The 14,574-nt window shown below is 39.8% G+C and overlaps 1 protein-coding gene across 7 annotated transcripts in view; it reads left to right on the forward strand.

Annotated features, from left to right (window-relative positions):
• The first annotated feature begins 1,847 nt into the window (after window positions 1-1,847).
• The window catches only part of RUNDC3B (RUN domain containing 3B), a 147,743-nt gene continuing 135,016 nt past the window's right edge, over window positions 1,848-14,574 (forward strand). For 6 of the 7 annotated variants that reach the window (XR_013829877.1, XM_079932197.1, XM_079932199.1 and 3 more), the window contains exon 1: window positions 1,848-2,180. Coding sequence is in view for 6 of the 7 variants with exons in the window: in XM_079932197.1 (XP_079788323.1) it covers window positions 2,059-2,180 (122 nt within the window). In the remaining variant the exon portion in view is untranslated. The remainder of the gene's footprint in view (window positions 2,181-14,574) is intronic. The other variant, XM_079932201.1, reaches the window with a different exon arrangement.

A 14,574-nucleotide genomic window follows, 5' to 3' on the forward strand; every position in this document is an offset into this window, starting at 1 on the left:
TTTTAAAAGCATTCCACATAGAGTAACAGTAACCTCCTGTAGTACTTTGTATAATATATAAGAAGTACAGAGGTATCTACACTATATCTATATATCTATTCTATAATATTCTTTGACAGGAATGTCAAAACCAGAGCTGGAAGTTTAATGGATTTTAGAACCACCCAAACTGTAAAATTAGAGTAAAATAATTCCAAATGTGACTTCCAGTTAAATTTAATGAACATTTGCGAACCTGTTCTATGCACAGCACCGTGCTAGGCTCCACAGGGATAGCTGTCAATGAGGATTTCACTCTAAAATCTGCACATATTCATTTGCAGCAACATGGATGGATCTAGAGATTGTCATACTGAGTAAAGTAAGTCAGACAGAGAAAGAGAAATATATGATATCCCTTATATGCAGAGCCTAAAAAGAAATGATACAAATGAAGTCATTCACAAGACAGAAACAGACTCATAGACTTAGAGATCAAACTTACGGTTACCAGAGGGGAAGGGGTGGGAAGGGATAGTTAGGGAGTTTGGGTTAGACATGTACACACTGCTAAATTTAAGATGGATAACCAACAAGGACCTACTTAGAGCACAGGGAACTCTGCTCAATGTTATGTGGCAGCCTGGATGGGAGGGGAGTTTCGGGGAGAATGGATACATGTATATGTATGGCTGAGTGGCTTTGCTGTGCACAAGAAACTATCACAACACTATAATGGTCTATACCCCAATATAAAATGTAAAGTTAAAAAAAATCTGGGCATATTGATGCAAAGAGAGGTGAACGGCCGACCTAGATGAGCACCAGAGAACTCGGGCCGAAGCCAGGACCTCCCTGCTGGTAAGGCCGGAGGGGTGGAGAGGCTCTGGAAAGTGGGCGCTAGGTTCCAAACACTGCCCGGAGGCTCACCGCCCCCCCCCCACTAATTCCGGGGGCACTGCCCAGGACGGGAGAAGGGTGAAAGGAGCAGAGTGTACACTCGCACCGCTCTCGTTCTTCTGTGGGTGGTCAGTCCGGGCTGCAGGCCTTGCTGGGGGCTAGGGTAGGAGCGAAGTGGCGGCAAAAATCCCACCACCAGACGCCGCAAGAGGGATGTTCTGCGGGCAGTTTCCCTCTTTGGGCTATCTGTAGCTGTCTACTAGGCCAGGGGAGGGCGGTAGGACAAAAGAAAATCCGCTCCCTTCCTGGGAGTCAGCCCTGGGTCAGGTGCGGGAGCCGGCGCTGCTGCTGGCTTGGCGTTGTAGCTACGGATGCCACTAGGCTGGGGAGTCGGATTCTGGGAACGGGATCAGCCGTTAGAGCTAGCGATCCCAGCCGTTAGCTGAGCTCCTGGCAAGGGTCGTCAACACGCCCGGAGCAATCCCGAGCCCCGCATCCCACAATCCCCAGGCCAGCTGCGGCGCTGCTCCCCTGAGTGCGGACTGCCTGCGGCTCACCAGCTGAGAGCGCGGGCCGGGAGTCTTGACAGCTGCCCACGCGCCTGGGCGGGGCTCTAGCAGATTGCTTTAAAGATCTGCGCGGCCAGCCCCGCCCCTCGCGCGCTGCGATTGGCTCCAGCTGGGGCGGCGTTGGCCCGATAGAGGCAGGGAGGGCGGGGCTGCGCGCGTGAGGCCCGTGGCTGTCTGCGGTGCCCGCAGCTGGGGAGCCAGTGGCGGCCGAGCGCGGGTGGTTGGGCCTGCGGGGCCGGCGGGCACGCGCCTGCGCGGCCGCCGAGGTCCCTGGGGGAAGTAGGGGAGCTGCTGACGCCGGCCTGCACGCGCCTCCCGGCGGCTGGCGGCGCGCGCAAGGGCGGGGGTGGTGCGTGCGTGTGTGTGGTGTGCGTGCGTGTGTGTGGTGTGTGTGTGTGTGTGTGTGTGTGGAGCTCTGGCGCGGAGCGCCAGCCACTAGTCCCCGGGTGCGAATCCCCCACCGTCCTCCACACCCTCCTTCCGTTCCCCCCTCCTTCCCTTCCACCCTCCCGCGGCCCCACGGCCGCAAGCAGAGCGAGAGCCCGGGGAAGCAGGTGTGGGCAGCGGGCGGGGTCGCACGAGACAAAAGGGGCGCGGGGGTCAGCCCGCCATGGCCTCCCGGAGCCTGGGGGGCCTGGGCGGGAGCCGCGGCGGGGGCGGCGGCGGCGGCAGGAAGAGCCTGAGCGCCCGCAACGCCGCGGTGGAGAGGAGGAACCTGATCACGGTGTGCAGGTACGGAGCGGTCCGCCGCTTGGGAGAGAAGAGGGGGGCCGCCGGCGCCGCGGGCTCAGGGTTGGGGCGAGCGCGAGTCCCTGGGGGTCCCGGAGATAACGGGCTGTAGCCCCGGCCGCTACTGCGCCGGGTGTGTCCGTAGCGCAGAGCGTCCAGAGGGGGGCCGGTCTGGGTACCGCCAAGGCCCCGGACTTTCCATCAATTTCAGTGCTGGGAGCAGCTGAGGGTAGGGCTTGGGGCGGGGCTGGGGGAGGATTTGTTTCGAATGTGCAATCTAGTGCCTGAGTAAAAGAGGAGGGCAGGGAAAAAGAGCTCTTTCATTTAGTGCGCGTTAAGCTGTTGGGCAGCTTTTAGTAAAGTAATCTTTACTGTGATTGTTTACTGTATTGCCTCAGAATCGGAGTGCGTTTTGTTTGTGTTTTGGCTTGTTTACATATATATTGTCCTTTCGTGCCACAAATATTAAGTGCCTACTACATGCTAGCTAAGTGTATGTGTGTGTGTGTGTGTGTGTGTGTGTGTGTGTGTGTGTGTGTATCTCCGTCCGTGTCCTCTCCACTCTAAATTGCAGTGTTAGTGCTGTTTCTGCAGTTGAAAGCAAGAGTGGGACTGTCGAGGATACCTAGTCAGTGATTTATTTCAAGATCTGCCTTTCTTTAGTTGTTTTCTAACTGTAATTGTAGTATTCCCTTACTTTAGAAAATGTAGAAACATAAGAGGCGTAATGACTTTCAGCCAGCCCAGTATTCAGAAATAACTAACTTTTAACATGCTGACATTTTCTTTAAGTCTTGTTTCTGGGTATTAAAAATATTGAAGTCCTAAGCATTCATTCCTTAGGAACTTCTTTAAACCATTAAGTTGCTGTAAAATTACGTTGTTCCATCAAATCCCTCTTCATCAGCTGTCGCAAATCTTGTAAGATGAGAGAATGATGAGACCTTTTCCTCCTTTGCAATTTATATCTGTATTTTTTTCTTTTCCTTGTGTAAATAATGTCTAGCATCTTAAGCAGAATATAGGTATTTATACGAGGACTATATTCAATAACTTTCAAATATATATTCAAACTTTCAAAATAACAAGTGATTTTTTTGTTTTTTTACCTTAGACTATTACAGCTGTTTGCCCATCTAGCAGGAAGACCTGCCTTACTGACTTATATGGCACTTGGAGTTATAAACAGTAAAATATTAATATGGAATCTGTTGAATTTACCATTTGTGCTGTCTAGCATGCAACCTTTGGAGGAAGATAGGTTGTATGAAATTTTTTTTACATCTAAGCAAATTTCTAAAAATTAGGTAAATAGAACAGTAAGCAAGGCTAATTTTCTTACCTTTACAGGTATTAAAAAGAATTATTTTTTAAAAAGAGGACGTTTTCAAGCAGACCCCAACATATACACTGATTCTTGGGGTGATGTATTTCATAAAGGCTCCATAAGTGTTAAGCTTCACAGGGCAGCGACCATGTCTGCTTTTTGCTCAGTTTTCTTTTTTCTTTCATTCTTCCTACCATAGCATCTGACACTCAGTAAATATTTATTGTATGAGTAAATCCAGTGGAGGGTAACAGTTTTTGTTTTGGGGAGTTTTGTTTTGTAGTAGTGGCAGCTGAAGTGATTTTGAGTGTTTGCAGCATGGTGTTAATTAACCAAATGTTTCAACCTAAAACTTTAAACACCTGGGCTGACATACATTGCTCTGAATCAGTGTGGCCATCTTTGGAATGGTGGATGTTGAAGATTTGGGGTAAAACACAGTATATGGGAAGAGGTTTTATGCTCCACTCATTTTTTAAGACAGAATAAAAACAGATGAGAAAAAAATTATCAGTGGAGGGTACTATTCCCTTTGCATCTCCATTTTTGTCACGGCATCAGAGGCAGTTCAGGAGAAGAAAGGGACTTGTACCTCAACCTTATTTAAGATACATATTAAGTTATGTTTTAAGAAATTTCAGTCACATCACACTGATTTGTGTGGACTGTTGTCTGGGCTAGCTGTATTTTTGTTACGTTTATTTGCTTAATTCTTATTCTCTACTCTGAAGTGAGTATAAGTGCTGACTTTAGTTACAGTTTACATGTAAGTTTAGTATTGTAGCTAAAATAAATTTCAATTTCTGGCTTAGATTTCAACTTGTGTATTTATTTATGTGGATAATACTACAAACACTGTTCTTCACGTCCAGATAGTTGATGGTGCATATAAATTATTATCCTTGTGTAGTAATGGGATGTATTTGATAGGCTTTGTCTAAAAGCCTTCTGTATTTTGGAAAAAAGTCACTGTAGGCCATTTGGATGTTTTAAGTATCCCCACCTAAATTCAGCAAAATGAGCAAATCAGTATTTATGCATTTCTGTCGGTTTTCACTTTCAGAGTTAACCAAACCCTGGGTATCTCACCCATGTCCCTTAATGAATTTATTTAAAAATTTTTATGTAGCAGATCAGACGTGATTTGGTATTTAAGTTGGGAAGAAGCTGGTTTAGTGGACATATAATTGAGTTCTAAGTTTACTTTGTCATTAATTGTGTGTCCTTTAATAAGCCCATTTTCTAGTTTTCTCATCTGTAAAATAAACTTGGACTAGATCATTGGTAATCTTCAATGATAGCCCTGAAACTAATAATAGTCTTCAAGCAGAATGAGTTTATATTTGGTTTTGAATTTCTGCAAACATGATCAGGGTAATGGTAGACATACGTTTAATGGTAGCTGGATGAGGCATGTGCATTTTTTTCTGTAAACAAAAACATTTTGAATTGTGCCTTCCGTATTGTGACTCTCTGCTGATATTCTGGAAAAATGGAACAGTATAGAAAGCCAAACCAAACCAAAACAAACTCCCCCCACCCCCTGACTATCATTCTATCATATGTATTAATACTTATAACAGTAATGATTTTCATTACCCCTTAAACAATTTAGGCATACTGTACTCTCAGTTTAGGTTTACAACCTTATTATGTAACTACACAATTTTTTCAGTTTAAAAACACCTTATATAAGAACACTATTATTACAGTTTAAACTTTGGAAGTGAGTTATTTTGTTAGGTGGGATAGTCAGGAATTGAATTTTGGTTCATTGTGATTCTGTATGTAATTATTTCATCAGTTGTATTTTTTCATGAACATTTATATATTATAGACTAAAAACACATAGTACTTCTCTCAGCAAATAAGTACTCCTTATCATATTTTTCACAGATTGTGGTGGAGAGAAAGTAGGTCATTTGAGATCTCTAAATGTTCCACACTCAACTCCAAAATATTCATAGACTGACTTTAGTTCTGTGTACCAACTAGTATTTTCCCTGCATATTCTCTACCATTTAGAAAAATTAAATTGTTAAAGTCCTTCAGGATTTTTTTTAACCTTCATTTTTCATCCATAGAAAATCAGGTACTACTCATTTTTTTCTATCATTTTTAAGCTTCATAGGTTATTGAAAAACGTACATATTCCTTTGATTTTAGTTCTGGTGACAAGGAGAATTAAAATATAAATTCTCTTTCTGTGGGTTAACATCAGTTTATGAAAAATAAATTATTAAGATAAACATTTAAATATACATGGATAAATATTTTAAAATAACATTTGTTAAATGTTCAAACCAGTTCTTTAAGAGAAACTCCCCACACAAAGTCATAAGTTTCCCGTCTTGTGCATGGAAAGGATTAATGAGAGATTGAAGGAGGTAGTATGATGAGCTAAGCACAGTGGAGACCAGTGATGATTTTCAAAATTAAAGTACTTTTAATAACATGTACATAGTTCTTAGTTTTCTATAGGTCAAGATATTATTTCACAACATGAATGGTAATTTAAATAACAGTAGCACCTCATTTTCTCAGTGTTTTTGGGAAATGAGATGCTCATATTTTTCATGTAACTGATGTTTGAGTTAAAATTCTCCTATCAACTGCAGTGCTTTACTCAGCATTTATTGTGGGGCGCAATCTTCCGTATAACTGAAGCTTATAAATTAAGTGTTCCGATTTAAACTACAATAAAGAATATTTTAAACATTTTGGATGAACTCCTTTTAAAAAAGGATTATGCAGGGACTTCCATGGTGGCACAGTGGATGAGGCTCCACGCTCCCAGTGCAGGGGGCCTGGGTTTGATCCCTGGTCAGGGAACTAGATCCCACATGCATGTCACAACTGAGAGTTTGCATGCCACAACTAAGGAGCCAGCGAACTGGACCAAAGGAGCCAGCCTACCACAACTAAGACCTGGAGCAACCAAATAAATAAATAAACATTAAAAAAAAAAAGGATTATACATTTCCCTACCTTATTTAAAAAAACTCTACGTAGTATAATATAATCCTTATCAGTGACTTTACTCTGGATCTGTTTCCGTGAATATACCCTGTGTAGTGGTTGCCCTTGGAGACTCTTGAGGCATAGAGCTGTTTGCTACATGGCCTCAGAAGATTGTGTGTTTGGAGTTCTTGGTCTGTTTTTGCATTTACTGTCTCCTCCTACCAAGTTAGCTGTTATTTCTTGCAACTCTGCCTGTTTCTACCAGCTTTTTTCTTTGTGCTTCTCATCCTGACTTGCTCATTATAATTGGTTGTGAACTAGGAAAACAGAGAAGTAATTTTATTTATTTTTTTGTTAAAAAAAAAAAAAAGTCACTGAGAGGCCTGAGTTCAGTGAGTGAGCTTTAGCACTCTGAACTTCTTAACATTCTGGTTGCTGAATAATCGGGAAAAAAATGATCTATTCCTGTGTTTAAGCAGGGTGGAGGCTTTGCAAATATGTGAAATATTACTGAGTATTATTGGTGGTATAAACCTCTAAATAACTTTAAATTCAGTGACTTACTTTCCTTGTTACTATTGATATTTGCTTGAGAATGCCCTTTTAAGACTGTTCATACCTTGCCTCTCGTGATTATATTTTTGGCTAAAGCTCTTTTAGTCATGCTTTACATAGTAGAACTTTGGGTTGGGACTTTGAGCAACATTACCTGAACTGTATTGCTTCGGAGCAGATTCAGTATCATTTCTAAAGATTCTTAGAGCCCTAGTAGTAGGTTTTCACAACAGAGGTAGGATGATCATCTTACCAGTCGGAGGTAGGGTTCTCAGCATTCACAGAAGGTCATTATCTCTTCCCCTAGCTTAACTGGGTTCATATTCAACTGACAACAGAGAATAGCTCTCCCCTACATGTTTATTAGAGGGTATTATCTTCACTGCTGACTGATAAATGTCAGAAGTCAGGCGAGAGATATAATATTGAGGGGGGAGATATGTGAAGCTTATCCAGTGTTATATTCAGTCTTACAGGTTTATAAAATGTATCTCTGGATCAGTCCAGATCATCAGAGAGCAGTTGAGTATGTGGACTGCATTGCTTTGCTCTCTCCTATCCCAGTTGCTTTTGCCCCTCTCGTGCATTGATAAGATTCCATCAGCCTACATTGAGGGTTAGCAGAAGAAGCAATTACAGAGGATCTTCTTGAAATTGTTGTCAAGAACATTGTTTATTATGTCAAAAAGTATCTTCTTTTGTGAAGATTTTTATGAGAAATATCTGTCTTTTTTTAGTGCCAAGAATTGTAGCTTTAGGTAGTTGATTTATTTATATCTACTGGGCATGAATGTGTAACTGACAACTTCTCTTTTTCTCATACAGCTATTAGAAGTCTTAGTGTTAAATCTGTGGCCAACCTCTAAAACACGTGTAGAGCATCATAGTGATGTATCAGTATTTAGTCTCATTTCTAGCTACAATTTTTCTGTATGCATATAAGTCAATTTTTATTGACTTATATGCATACAGAAAAGTACACACAGCATAGGTGTATAATGAATTGTTTTTGCAAAGAGAACACAACATTGTAACCAGCACCCAGGTCAAGGAAAAGAGCATTACCCAGAGGAAATGAAATCACTATGTCAGAAAGATATCTGCACCCGCATGTTCATTGCAGCATTATTTCCAGTAGTCAAGACATGGAAGCAACCTAAGTGTCCATCGATAGATGAATGCATAAAGAAGATGTGGTACATAGATACACAATGGCATATTACTCAGCCATAAAAAAGACGGAAATCCTGCCATTTGCCACAGCATGGATAGACCTTGAGGGTGGTATGCTAAGTGAAGTAAGTCAGAGAAGGACAAATACTGTATGATCTCACTTATATGTGGAATCTTAAAAAAATCATACTCATAGATACAGAGAACAGATTGGTGGTTGCAAGAGGCAGGGGGTGGAAGGTTAACAGAAGGGTGAAGGTGGTCAAAAGGCACAAACTTCCAGTTTTAAGATAAAGAAGTTATGGGAATGTAATAATAATAATAAAAGAGAGTATTACCCAAATCCCCAGAAACCTCTTCCTTGCCTTCTTTCATACTACTCCTATGAAGGGTAACCATTCTCCTAGCTCTCAACACAGTTGTTTAGTTTTGCCTTTTTCTGAATTTGAATGTGTTGGGTCTTTGTCGCTGCACGCGGGTTTTCTCTAGTTGTGTTGAGTGGGGCCTACTCTTTGTTGCCTTGCGCGGGCTTCTCATTGCGGTGGCTTCTCTTGTCGCGGAGCATGGGCTCTAGGTGCTCGGGCTTCAGTAGTTGTGGCTCGCGAGCTCTAGAGAGCAGGCTTAGTAGTTGTGGAGCACGGGCTTAGTTGCTCCGCGGCATGTGGGATCTTCCCGGACCAGGGCTCGAACCCGTGTCCCCTGCATTGGCAGGCGGATTCTTAAACACTGTGCCACCAGCGAAGTCCATGTACCTTTTTCTATTTAGCTTATTTTGCTCAACATTATGTGTGTGAGAGTTACCCTTTTTATTGCACGTAACTGTAGTTTGTTAATTTTCATTGCTGTATCTTTTTCCATTGTATGAATATACCGCAGTTTATCCATTCAGCCTAATGGACATTCGAGTTGTTTTCACTTTTTGACTATTACTAATTGAATATTCATGAATATGTATTTTGGTGAATATATGTACATATTTCTGTCAGATATATACTTATGAGTGGAGTTCCTGGGTTATATGGCATGCATATGTTCAGCTTCAGTGGATATAACAGTTTTCCAAAGGCGTGGTACCAGTCTGCATAGTAGTGAGCAGTGTACAGTTGACCCTTGAACAATGCAGGGGTTAGGGGTGCTGACCCTCAGCGCAGTCAAAAATCTGCATATACAGTGGGCCCTTTGTATCGGTAGTTCTGCATTCTCAGATTCTACCAACCGGTGATTGTGTAGTGCTGTATTTATTGAAAAAAAATCTGCGTAAAAGTGGACCTGTGCAGTTCAAATCCATGTTGCTCAGTGGTCAACTGTATAAGAATTCCAGTTGCTCTACATGCTCACCAACCCTTGAAGTTTTGTATTTCCCTGATGTCTATTGAAGTTAAGCACCTTTCCATAAGTCTGTTGTCCATTTGGAGAGTCTCTTTTGTGAAGTGCCAGTTCAAGTCGTTTATCATCTGGAATATCTGACGTTTTGTTTGTCTGATATGTAACTCTTTGTATGTTCTATGTGGGTCTTTTGCTGGATATATTTAAGGCAAGCATCTTTTCCCATTTGGTGGCTTGATTTTTCATTCTCTTTGCAGTGTATTTTTATGAATAGAAGTTCCTAATTGTAAAGTAGTCCATAACTTTCCTTCATGAGTTGCTTATTGTGACCTGAAATTGGCAGTAATGCAAATATTATTCTATTTTCTTCTAAAAGATTTATTGTTTTGCTTTTTTACATTTATATCAACAATCTACCCATACTTGATTTAAGTATTTACCTTAGGAAAATCAGTTTGACCTGTTCCCATTTATTAAAAAGACCATGCTTTCCCCACTACACTCAAGTGTCACATTTATCGGAAGTCAGGTGACTGTTCTGGACTCCCTCTTGTGTTCCATTAGTCTATTTGTCTGTCCTTGAGCTAATATCATACTGTCGTAATAACTATAACTTTATAATATATCTTGATGTTTGGTAATGTAAGTTCTTCAGCTTTGTTGTTCAATATTGTCTGTTCTTGGGCTTTGCAAACTAGATTTTAGAATCAGCTTGTCAATTTCCATTAAAAAATCTGGATTTTTATTAAGATTGCACTTAACCTATAAATCAGTTTTTGGAATTGTCATTTTTATGAGACTTAAATGCAATCCATGAATATACTATATCCATCCCTTCATATATTTAACTATTCTGAAATTTTTCTCGAAGATGTTTTGTAGTTTTGAACATATACATATTATATCTCTTTTTAGATTTGTCCTTCCATATTTGATATGTCTGTATTATTATAATAAATCGTTTAAAAACTTTTTTGGGCTTCCCTGGTGGCACCGTGCAGGGCACATGGGTTTGATCCCTGGTCCGGGAAGATCCCACATGCCACGGAGCAACTAAGCCCGTGTGCCACAACTACTGAGTCCGCACTCTAGAGCCTGCGTGCCTAGAGCCCTTGCTCTGCAACGAGAGAAGCCACCGCAATGAGAAGCCTGTGCACCGCAACAAAGAGTAGCCTCCGCTTGCCGCAACTAGAGAAAAGCCCCTGCGCAGCAACGAAGACCCAACGCAGCCAAAAATACATAAATAAATTTATAAAAAAAAAACAACCTTTTCATTTTCTTTCTTTTTTGCTGATACATAGACATGGAATTTACCTTTTAAAATACTGGTCTTGTAATCTAGCAATTTTACCAGATTTACTTATTAAATCTAATAGATTTTCTGCAGTTTTTTGTTTGTTTATTTGTTTTAGCATTCTGAGTACATTGTCATGTCTTGTGCCTGTTTTATTTCTTCCCTTTTTAAACTTTATGTCTTTTCTTTTTTGTCTTACTGCACTGGCTAGGACCACAGTATTACAGAAAGCATTAATAGTTTTACCTTTAAGTAGGATGTTTGCAGTAGGTTTTTTTTTAGTTCCCTTCTACTTGTAGATTGCTGAGAATTTTTATCATAAGTGGATTCTGAATACTCTGTTAACAAATATTTTTTCTATCAAGATGAACGTATGATTTCTCTCCTTTTTTCTTTTTATGTAGTGAATTACATTGATTGACTTTTTAATGCTAAACTACCCTGGAATAAAAAAACTGGGTTGTGCTGTATTATCTTTTTTACATATATTTACATTCAATGAGTTGATATTTTATTTGGGATTTTTGCATATTTGTTCATGAAAGTGATTGGTCTGTGATTGTTCTTTCTTATAGTTTCCTTGTCTCGGTTTGTCGTTAAAATTATCTGACCTTACAAAACAAGTTGGGAAATGTTCTTTTGTGTTCTGTAGAAGAATTTGTGTAAGATTAATATTATTTCTTTCTTAAACTTTTGGAAGAATTCACCAGGGAAGAAATCTGAACCGCAAATTGTCTTTGTGGGAAGTCATTTAGTAACAGATTCAATTTATTTAATACTGAACAATTGAGATTTCCTGTTTCTTCTTTTATCAGTTTCAGCGAGTTCTTCAAGGAATACACCGATTTCATGTATGTTATCAAATTTAAACTTAAAACTTTTCTTAATATCCTCTTAATATCTTTCTATTGTTTAAAAATCTGTAGTCATTTTCCATTTTTCTCTCCTGATATTGGTAATCTCTGTTTTTCCCATGTTTTTTTTTCTTACTCGGAGTATATAAATTTTATTAATATCTTCAGAGAACCAGCCTTTGGCTTTGTTAATTTCCTCTGTTGTATATTTCTTAATTTATTGATTCCTCTTCCTGTCTTTATTTCCTTCCTTCCACTTTTTTTAAAGTTCATTTTCTTTTTCTAATTTGAGATGGGAGTTTAAATCATTGTTTTTCAGCCTTTTTCATCTTTCCGTTCTATGCATTCTAAGACTGCACATTCCCTTGTTTGACATTGCTTTGAGATAGCAAACAAGATTTAAAATTTGTATCTTCACTATTAATTAGTTTAAAATGTTTTCTACTTTCTGTTGGGATTTCTTTTTTGACTCATGGGTTATTTTAAAAGATATTGTTTAATTTTCAGACAGCTGAGGATTTTCTATTTTTAGTTATTGAATTCTAACTTAATTCCACTGTGCAGAGAATATTCTAAAAGATTTTAAAGTTTTGAATTTTTATTTATGCTTTTATGATGCAACATATGGTTAATTTTGATAAATATTTTATATGCATTTGAAAAGAATATAAACAGCCCTCTGTATCCACTGGTTCCACATCCGCCTATATGGAGGTCCAACTTTAAGGGACTTGAGCATCTGTGGATTTTGGTATCCTCAGGGGTCCTGGAACCAATTCCCCACAGTTATCAAGGGACGACTGTATGCTGTCATTGTTGATTGCATGTATGCCAATTAGGTCTAGTATGTTAATTGTGTTTATATCTTCTGTATCCTTACTAGCTGTTTGTGTGCTTAGCCTGATATTAAGAGAGATGTGTTAAAGTCTATCTCTGTGAGTGTAGATTTGTCTTTTTCTCCTCTTAGTTCTGTCATATTTTTAAAAATTTATTTTCTTTATTATTGTTATTATTTTTCTTTGGCTGTGTTGGGTCTTCGTTGTGGCATGCGGGTTTCTCTCTAGTTGCGGCATATGGTTTTTCACTCTTTAGTTGTGGCGCATGGGCTCTAGGGCGCATGGGCTCTGTAATTTGCGGCATGTGGGCTCTCTCGTTGAGGTACACGAGCTCAGTAGTTGTGGTACACGAGCTCAGTAGTTGTGGTACGTGGGCTTAGTTGCCCCGCGGCATGTGGGATCTTAGTTCCCCACCAGGGATGGAACCTGGGTCCCCTGCCTTGGAAGGTGGATTCTTTGCCAGTGGACCACCAGGGAAGTCCCTGTCATTTTTTTGTTGTTGTTGTAAGTATTTTGTTGCTCGATTACTAGGTGGGTGCAGATTTAGAATTGTGATCTCTTCCTAGTGATTTCATTCCTTTGTTACCATGAAATGTCCTTCTTTATCTCTAATACTGTTCCTACCTTAGAGTCTATTTTTTCCCTGCTATTAACGTAGTTAAAACAGCTTTCTTGTTGTTAGCATTTGTATGATGTACTTTTTCCATTCTTTTTTTCCCCTTAATATTTATTTATTTATATAGGCTGCGCCAGGTCTGCGTTGCAGCATGTTTAGTTGCAGTATGCGGGATCTTTTAATTGTGGCATGTGGACTTCTTAGGTTGCGGCATGCATTCAGGATCTAGTTCCCAACCAGGGATTCAACCTGGGCCCCCTGCATTGGGAGCGTGGAGTCTTACCCACCGGACCACCAGGGAAGTCTCTACTTTTTCCATTCCTAAATTTCAGTATTTCTGGGTCCTTAAATGTAAAGTGTCTCTTGTAGGCAGGATAGAATTGAATTTTGCATTTTATCTAGTGTTTTATTTAGAGTATTTAGCCCATCTCTATTTAATGTTATTACATTTGGGTTTATGGCTACCATTTTACTATTTATGTTCACTTTTTCTCTCTTCTTGTTTTGTTATATATCAGTATTTTTTATTATTTCATTTATTCCACATAGAGTTTTTCTCTCTATGAACTTGTTGGTCATATATTCTTTTCTGTTTTCTATACAGTGGACCCTTGAACAATGTGGGGGTTGCGATGCTGATCCTCCACAAGTCAAAAGTCCACGTGTAACTTTGCAGTCAGACCTCCATACTTGTGATTCTGCAGCCACAGATTCACCCAACCGTGGATCATACACTACTGTAGTATGTATTTATGGGAAATAAATGGTCCATGTATAAGTGGACCTCTGCAGTTCAAACCTGTGTTGTTCAAGGGTCAACTATTCATATATTTGGTTTCTATCCTTTGGGCAGTTACCCTTGATTTATTACATATAATGCAAATTTAAATTTTATTGCCTCTCCAGTAGTGTTAGAACCATTTATCCCCGCTCATCCTAAAACATACTTTTAAATAAATATGGCTCTCATTATGCTGTAATCTAATTATCTTTTTGTCTCCTATTAGATTGTGCATTTCTCAAGTCCAGGAATCATAGTTTATTCAGCATCTGTTTTATTCCCAGCATCTAGTATGTAGTGGGCATGTTTATCAAATGAGGTAATTCTCCCTAACTAGTGAAGAATAATAGCAGTGGACATTTCCAAAATAAGGTTGAAGGTGAATTAAAGAACCATCCTCACTTATTTTTAAACAGTCACCCTAGGGACTAATCTCTAATGATAGTAGAGTTTTAAACATCTAATAGCTTTAGACTCACAGATATAGAGAACAAACTAGTGGTTACCAGTGGGGAGAGAGAAGGGAGGAGGAGGGGCAATATAAGGGCAGGGGATTAAGAGGTATAAACTATTAGGTATAAAATAATCTATAAGGATATATTGTACAACACGGGGGAGATAGCAAATATTTTATAATAATTATAAATAGAATATAACCTTTAAAAACTGAAAAC

The sequence above is a fragment of the Stenella coeruleoalba genome, assembly GCF_951394435.1.
Source record: "Stenella coeruleoalba genome assembly, chromosome: 9".
Lineage (NCBI taxonomy): Eukaryota > Metazoa > Chordata > Mammalia > Artiodactyla > Delphinidae > Stenella > Stenella coeruleoalba.